The following is a 9,169-nucleotide window of genomic DNA, read 5'->3' as shown; positions in this document are numbered from 1 at the left end:
ATCTTATCTTATCATGGCCCATAGCTGTGAACCAGACACCACTTCTTTACAAGTGCCAAGACATATTGCGTCCACCTCTTCCTTACATGGGATGTCACTGCAGCCACATCCTCTCCTCTTCTAAAGTTGCTACAGATATTTCAGCCAGTTCTGTGGTCTTCCCTTGCTGTAAATGTTGCTGTATAGCATGGTGTACAGCACAAATATCCTGCTGCATTTCTCTGTCACATACTGTTGTGCACCAGCAGATGTATCCAGGCAGCAGAAATGGGATTTCAGCATGTCAAAGAAAAATTCTGTGATATTCTGTGGCTGGGTAAGAGCAATTTTGTATTGGCATGCCATCTCTGTCACTGTCAGGAAGTTGCAGATGCAGTCATCAGCCATGAATCCAAGGTATACGTTACATCACTTGTATAACACCACAGCAAAAACCATTATCAGTTGTCTGTTACCTACGTTCATGGGACTGGACCTTCATGGCCTCTAGTGTTGACCATCTGAACTGAGGTATTTCACTAACAAGACCATCTGCTTATCTCAAGGACTATAATGCTTACAGTTTTTCGAGCAAGATCAGACTACTTTTGAGCCAAAATTCTTCTTCTACCGATGCAGAATCTTTTTAAGATGTATTTTTGTTAAAGGTGACCCGCATTTTACAATCAGATGGATGCAAAGGTAAACCATAACTCTTAACCTCTTAGCACAAGAAATCAAGAAAAAAAAAAAAAAAATAATGGGGGACAAAGGCCCAAAAATAGGGACAAATTTTAAATATTGCTCTTATACATTTAGAAAGTTGCTAGAATAAAAAGGTTGTTAGCATGAATTTTCTGAAGGATATGAACTCTGAAACTCAAATGCATGCTATTTTTTACTTCAGTTATCATTGATTTGCAAGCAATCCACAAATTTTATGAAGGACATACCAAAAATATAAGGCAAAAATGTAGACATTCCGAGAAAAATTTGGACAGTTGAGAGGTATGAGCAAAGCTCTTGAGCATTAGCTGGAATGTGCCCATGCTGCCATAGTGTAAAGTGGGGATATTACAGCTTTCATTAGGCATTTTTTATCTTTGCTGTTGTCAGAGATCACCTACTTTTTGTCTGCAGTGGTGAAATGAGGATTTGAAATATGAAGCAACTTCCAGAGTATTAACATCCCTTTCCAAGCCAGAAATGTGCACCTTTCTTTAACAAAATGTCCTTTTATATGGTATATAGTTCAAATACAGCATTATAAATACAGCACATGCACTGAACTGTTACATTAAAAGTCTTTGATTGGGTACCTAATAGCATAGGAAGTGTACATCATTGGACAATTATCTTCTTTGCAGACTCACCTGTATCATTTTAATTCCATTTAAGTGTTAGGGGCATTTGTTGCACTTTACTGGACAAAATGTTGTCCCTTAAAAATGTATTGACATACTAGGTTACATTATATATGCCTGGCTACACCGTGGTTGTCTTCTATTTAAACTACTGGCCATACCTCTCAACTGTCCAAATTTTTGCAGCATGTCCAGACTTTTGACTCTTTTGACTTTTTTTGGTCTGTCCCTCATAAAATTTTTATTTTTTATGACAAATCATTGAGGATTGGAATCAGAAAATAATGACTGACATTTTAGTTTCAGACGTCATACCCCTCAGAAAATTATTGCTAATGCAAAACCTATTATTCTATCAACTTTCTAAGTTTTTAAGAGCAATATTTAAAAATTGCCCTTATTTGGCCTTTGTCCCCCATTTTATATATTTATATATATATATATAAATATATATATATATATATATATATATGTGTGTGTGTGTGTGTGTGTGTGTGTGTATTTATTTATTTTACATTTGTTGACTGGGATGGTCTGACATGTCCATTTTCAGTGAAGACCCGGGGAGAAAAGCTCCAGTAATACAGATAATAGTAATATACATGATAAAGTAGAACTTGGCATATAAAGTATAATAGATAACACATTACACGACTAATGAAATGGGGTTTATAGACTGTTATAGACATAGTAAAAGGGCATTAGAGAAAGTCAAATTTACATACAGTGTGTGTGTGTGTGTGTAAACATATACATATCTATACGCACATTATCATATATATATTTACACAGACACATACGTCTATATACATATATATATATATATATATATATATATATATATATATATATATATGTGTGTGTGTGTGTGTGTGTATGTAATATGTAATATAGCTAACAAGGGAAATGTGTAACATGATTGAAAGCTGTACCAAATTAATCTACCCACCTAAGTATAAAGCTGTTTGTACAAAATAAATGGGAGATAGACAGCCACAATACAGACGCTCTCACCCCCCCCCCCCCGCTCTGATATTATTGGTGAAAGCTTCTGCTACTCTTTTTCGCCGCCCAGCCATTGGATTTGGCAGTAGGCAGCTAACGCCCCAAGGCTGCTGGTGACCGCTGCTGTTTACTTGGCCGACATTCTGATCTCCGAGACTCTTGATTGGTTGTTTGCAGTTACAAGTTTGTCCGTTAGAGAAGTTGCTTTACTGTGATTGGCCGTTAATGTGGTTGGTTGGGATTGACTGTGCAGTGCCAGTGTTATGTACAATGGGTTGTGGAAGTTTGGACAGCTGTGCAAGATTGTTGAGTGTTCCAAACAGTCTGGCAGACGTAGGTGCTGTCAATAGCTGAAGTTAGGCTGTGCAAAGCACTATGTATTCCATCTTATAGCTCAGTTACTACTAAGTAGCGTGAATCTCTTGAAGTGTAAAATCTTGCTTGGTCGGGACATGTTTGTACTTTGTAATATTTGAGCACAGCAAACACTGTCTTGCTACGTCCCTAGAATCACCATGAGCAACGAGACGACCTCTGATTGCAATTATCAGTATGTGATATGCACTAACTGCCAGAAAGTAACCCAGAAAAAGGTAAGAATTTGGAGATAAGGAAGGACGCTGTGGGGTCCCTCTGTTGGTTAGAACTTGGAGAGGGGGTTGCTGCTGCTGTGCACATGGGTAGGATAACTGTCACACTGCCTTTAAGTACATGGACATAACTGTTGGACGTTATATTGCTCGTAGTTGTGTTATTTGGGGTTTCAACGTACTCAAGTTTAATAACAAGTAACCATTTAGTCATTTTCCCCAGTAGACACGCACACCACCACCCCACTTGTCAGTGAGATTAAGGGTGGAACCTGAAATTCTAGACAAACTTTGGAGTTGTTTGTTGCAGTTTGTGTAGGTATTGAAAAGTAATCGCTTTTTTCTGCTGCACAGTGTGTGCTGTTCAGTGAGCTATAATAGTTTATTGTGGTATAAACTTTGGATTACTCTGGTTTTATTCTAGTGTTGTAATCGAAACGTTTATCTGTGGCTCCAGATATGCAGTTGTTTATTGAAACGCATACATTGCTTTTAGAAAGATGCATACGCCTTTTCATTTGTAATCTGTGCACATCAGATTTGACTGCAAGCTTTGACGGTGTCACTTTGGTCACAGTTGTGCAAATGAATTGAAATTGCTGAGCTGTGCAAACTCAAAAAGTCCATTGTTTAAAAGATAAATCTCAGTTGTCTGGTGTCGAAGTTCCATTTTTGGCATGTTATAGTTAAATTTTGTGAATTATTTGCATTTTCATCGAAAAATATTCTCTGCTGTTTAAAACTTAATCGTGATTAAACACTGTTTCAGAGGAAGTGTCCAGCTAAACGCCCAAGACGTTTTTTATGGTCTTCCCTATAGGTTATTGGAGGTGTCAATCACAGTTGTTTTTCAAGCTTTTTTTTTTCTTCTTCTTTGCACTTGGTACCTCTTGCTTAAAAAAAAAATAAGATTAAACTGGGAAATAACACGTGCTTCTATACAAAAAAAAATGATTTTATTGCATCATAAATTGGGTCAAGTTCAAATCAAAGTGTATTTATTTAAAACAGGGATTTATGCATGTCTTGTTTACTTGATTTGGAAATTAACTAGATGCATAGAAAGTATGTTGTCAAGCTGTGTAGTTTAGGGACAAGTGAAATGCAATGTTCATGTAAAGTTTAGCAGAGATTAAAACTTAGTGCAGTATATGATAAAATAACAATGCATTATATATATTTGAGTAACACTACGGTTATAATGCTGCACAAAACAACAAATGTTTGTGTGTATACGCGCACATGAACGAGATTAAAAGGAAGAATGCAAGAAAAGGACGTCTGTGCTCTCAGGTTAATTTTTTAAATCGGGTTATTGGCGTTATGGTATATGGTAGAAGAGAGCATAGAATACAGCAGATACGTTACGTTTTTCATGTTAGGGAGTATGTTTCTAGAAAGCAGAAATAGGTTTTGAGAAGAGTAAGTAATGAGTGGGGAGAAATTGTTGTGAACGAGTTTAAATAATGTTATAGAAAGTAAGATGGTTGTAAATTTAAATATCGGTGTGCATATCAGAGTTCAAGAGATTTAATATAACTACAAAGTTTGCTTAACGTTTGAAGTTTAGTGGTGGTTTGCAAATATGTTTCAGCCTCTTACTGCAAAAAGTTATGGACCAAGACAAAAACAGTGTTCAGAACATAGAGCCAAAAACAGAGGATGGGTTTTAAAAATTGCTGTTGGTTAAGCATGCACTTTTGAATAAGAAATCTGAAACTTAAATGCCTGTGGTTATTTGGTGACTTCATTCCTCAGTAACTTGCCAACAAGCTACAGATTTTACTTGATGAGACCAAAGATATGAAACAAAGAAATTGGACATTCTACGAACTTTGGAAGGTTGAGAGGTATAGTTTTATGAGTTGCACTTGAGTTTAGTGATAGGGCTTATTTTAGTGATGGTTCTTATTTGGCTATGGTGGACTGGAAATGGGGGGGGGGGGGGGGGTGAGGAGACCAACAAATGTGTATGGTTTTCAAATGTATGCAAAGCTTGCTTGTATTTACCTCCCCCTTTCACAAGGATACAAAAAATAGAGTTAAAATGACATTTGAAGTGTTTGCTTATAGGGTTATATAGGTTCATAGGTTCATACTAGGCTATCTGCCCTAGGGCATTTATAAACCTAGCCAGAGTGTGTTTGGCTTTCGCCACCCATTTTAAATTAATTTTGCTATGCCCTTTTTCGAGGTTAGTATACTGTGCCTCTGTCTAACAGTGACACAGAAGTGATACCCGGGGTAAACCTACGATCCCCCATCCACTCATCAAGATTCCTCTTGAAGAGAGTCAATGAGGGACTCTGCCTAACCTGGACTGGGATTTTATTCCAGAGTGAAGGGAGGATCTGGGTTATGAATCTGTCCCTCCAGCATGTCCTATTTATTTCAGTACTGAGGTTCAAGTCTCTCGAGCGCGTAGCTTGATGGGATTTGGATTTTCTGAGGTGCAGCATGTCCATTAATTCCGGGTTGGACATGGCTTTATATGTCAGGCACAGATCGCCTCTGAGCAGGCGGTATGCCACTGAGTAGAGCTGGAGTTTCTTTAACCGGGCAGCATATGGCATCTGTTTGAGCCCTATGATCCTCTTGGTGAGGTACTTTTGGGGTCTTTCCAGTTGCTGCAGGTGTCTGGTAAGGTACATCCCGAAAGGGGCATTGTACTTAATTATGGGCCTGATGAGGGATGAGTAAAGAGGCACGATGACCTCCCCTGATCTAGATGTGAATCCCTTCATGATTAGGTGGGCTATATAAAATGTTTTTCTAACCACTTTGGCCACGTGGTTGTCAAATGAGAGATTGCTATCAACTTGGGTCCCCAGGTCCCTAATTACTTCTGTACTTAATGGATTACCACCTATGTGGTAATTTGTGGGCACTTTGTTTTTGCCAAAGGGGATGCCTATACACTTTTTGGCGTTTAGCTTGAGGCCATGGCTCCGGCACCAGTTGTCTGTTTCTATGAGGCCCTTTTGGAGGATGCTTGTGTCGGCTGGAGAGTAGATTATGGCGCCCAGTTTGTAGTCATCTGCGAACTTTGTCAGCCACAGTCCTTCTGTGTTGGCCTGTACCTCCGAGAAATATATACCGAACAAGAGAGGTCCCAGGACTGAGCCTTGTGGGGCGCCACTTGTAACTGGTTTGGAGTCTGACATGGCTCCAGCAATTCTAACCATGTGGGTTTTGTCCTTGAGCCAGTTCGCAACCCATCTAGTGACATAGGGGTTTATATGTAAGCTGGTGAGCTTATCTATAATGCCCGAGTGGGGTATTGTATCGAAGGCTTTTGCGAGGTCCAGGTAGGCTGTGTGGACCACCTTCCCCTCGTCAATGGCCTTGGTGACTGTTTCAAAGAAATCAACTAGGTTTAAGAGGCAGGATCTGCCCTTAACAAAGCCGAACTGGGTAGGATCCAGTGTCTGTAGGTCCCCAATATCTTTATTTATGAGGTCCATGATGATCCTTTCCATAGCTTTGCAGACCAAGCTAGTCAGGCTTATGGGGCGATAGTTTCCAGGATCCGTTGAGGCACCACCTTTGTGGAGAGGGACCACTGTTGCTGTACGCCACTCCTTGGGTACATGTAGTAAGGCTGAGGTTGAACAGTAGTTTTATGTTTGGGTTTAGCTCTTCTTGGAGTTCATGTAGGACGCAGCTCAGGACACCGTCTGGTCCTATTGATGCTGTGTTTTTTGCCCTTTTGGTGGGGAGGGGGGGGGGAGAAGTTTGCGCTGAACCTGTCAGCTAGTATGTTGGCAATGTCTGTGGGTTCGGTGTATTTTTTGTCATTTTGGACTAATTTTGAGCATATCTGGGAATTCCCACCCAGGTTCCTACCATCCTTTGGTGTTTGATGTCATAAGAGTTGCAGTTCTGTTTTCTGAAGTGTTATTTGACTTCTGTAGGTGTCCTTCAATTATCTGTTAACTAGAATATTCCTTTCATATAACCATTAATATTTGGTCTGTAATATGGTTGTTTTCTTAATATTCCTTTTAAAGTCTGATGGTCATTAACTATTTTGTGATCAACTTTATGGGATCACTTTTTAGTGCAGAGTTCTGCAGCTGTATCTAAGACAGAGGAAGCAAGCCCAACTTTTGCAGTGACAAAAGCCAAAGGAATTAATGAAAACTTAATGAAAGTAGTGTAGGTGTTGTTACCTCGTTTAATCAGCAGTGGAATTGGCAATCTGAGTGAGCAGCTGGGCTTGACTTTGTTTTGTAACTGTAGTGTATGACTTTTTTTTTTTTTGTTTTGTTGCTGTTTCAGTCAAGAGTTCCTTTTGTGCCACACTTTTCTGCATGTCAAATGTCACTGGTGTACTTTTTTTTTTCAATATTATGTTTTTAATTTAGCTCATTTTCCCTTTGAATGTTGCGAAGGATGGCCTGTTGCAAAGCAATTTCTAAAGTACCAGTTTTCCTTCACTATGCAAGCTGAAGGTACTAACAATGTACTTACACTTGTTCGCACACAACATTGTGTCACTTGTTTCCTGCCATAGGTAGAGCAGCAGCCCTGTACTTTGCACTTACCTACTAACAGAATTGTTCAAGAGCTGGTTGGCACAGGTGTCACCGAGTGGCGAAGCAGCACTGAGAATAACCCTTCCTTCTTCCCCAAGTCTCCATAGTGAAATCGAGACAAGTGCAGATGGATGGAAAAGATATCTTCAGCCATGTGTTTGTTTTGCTAGTTAAATAGACATTTACTAAATTTTCCAGCTATTTGCAGGATGAAAGTTAGAAGCACAGCAACTAATTGTGCTCTCTTTATATTGTCTATGATTTTTCCCCCCTTCTAGAGTCCATGAGATAGCTGGGAAAACTACATGAATACTGTTATATTTTGGTTTTAATCGTGGAACTCTGCCCACTTACAAAGTTGTAGTGATACTTTAAAGAATTCCTAGGACAAGTAGGCTGGAAGCAGATAGGGAGAGAGCAGCCTGTGAATCTGTGATGTGTGGGACCAGGGCAAGCAAAACTTGTGTGAGAGAGAGTGGGATAACTTTTATTGCCAGATGCAACAATACACAATAATTTATCTGAGCTAATAGATGAAGTAGTAATAGTGTGAGAGTACCTAATAATGGAGCAGTAGTAGTGCTAGCATTTAATTATGGATGCAGTGATAATAGTGTGAGGTAGCACTTACTAATGGAATCAACAAACAATAGCTGACCAGAGCTAACAGATGCAACAGTAATCAATCTTAGCCACATTAGTAAGCATATCTCTCAGATGTCCACAATTTTGGAGTGTGTCTCTGATTTTTGACTTGTATTTTTGCTCTGTCACTGGTAACCTTTTTCATACTCTGGTAAATCCCTGAGGATTATAATCCAGTAGTAATGCCAGTCATTAGTTTTGTAGGGCATGGAGCTCTATGATTATGCTCCGATATCTGGAGAAAAAAACAAAGCAGGTAAGAATTTCTGTAGCTCAAGACCTGATCTTAACAAATGTTAAGAATCCCCTGCTACAGTTAAGCTCAGCTATCTCACAAGGTAGCTAAACCTGCCAGTACTGAACAGAAAATGACAGCGGTAAAATAAAAAAAAAAAACATTAGCTACACAAACATCAAGCAGAAATTAATGTGTCCCTGTCTTTTTCGAACATAACAGAATCTCTTGCACATTACAGCTTTGAAAGCTGGCAAAACACTTGCAGCTAAAGTTCCATTTGCTACAAAGAATTAGCATTTGTGTCTCAAACAAGTAATAAGACGGAGCTGCTTATAATCCTCTCCGTATTTTCTTTTATTGTTCACAAAATGCATTTTGATGTTAAACCTGTTCTTTTATTTATTTATTTATTTAAGTGAATAGTGAGCTATTTAAAAACTGTCCATGATCTTGGCTTTGTTCAAGTTGAGCTGTTTGGCAATGTAGTGTAAGGGAGGCAGATATAGCAGTAACAGTACTAATCTAGCAGCAGCAATAAAAAAGGGTCAATGTGAGAATGGTGCAACAGAGAAAATAACTGACTGTGTTCAAATGCCATATAGTGATGCAGTGAGGCATAGAGGCTACAGAATTCTGCTATGCTGGATACTAGCCAAGTGGTATGACTAGGGCTTGGCTACCATGGATAGTAGCACAGTAGGGCATGGTGGACACAGAATGCTGATTGTGGTGGGTGCTAGGCACTCTAGGTGGAGCAGTAAGGCAAAGAGGCTACAGAATGCTGATTACATTGTGCATTAGGCAGCTGGG

General features: G+C 39.2%; 1 protein-coding gene across 1 annotated transcript in view; it reads left to right on the top strand.

Moving 5' to 3' along the window:
• Nucleotides 1-2,574: 2,574 nt before the first annotated feature.
• Nucleotides 2,575-9,169, top strand: part of SESN3 (sestrin 3) — a 771,776-nt gene continuing 765,181 nt past the window's right edge. Inside the window, exon 1 of the mRNA XM_044071268.1 lies at nt 2,575-2,941. Within this exon, the coding sequence (XP_043927203.1) occupies nt 2,864-2,941 (78 nt within the window). The 5' untranslated portion in view covers nt 2,575-2,863. The remainder of the gene's footprint in view (nt 2,942-9,169) is intronic.

Source organism: Protopterus annectens, chromosome 5.part0 (assembly GCF_019279795.1).
Source record: "Protopterus annectens isolate FY-2018-M chromosome 5.part0, PAN1.0, whole genome shotgun sequence".
Taxonomy (NCBI): domain Eukaryota; kingdom Metazoa; phylum Chordata; order Ceratodontiformes; family Protopteridae; genus Protopterus; species Protopterus annectens.
The sequence above is the reverse complement of the archived record's forward strand: the minus strand, read 5'-3'. Positions and strand labels throughout refer to the sequence as shown.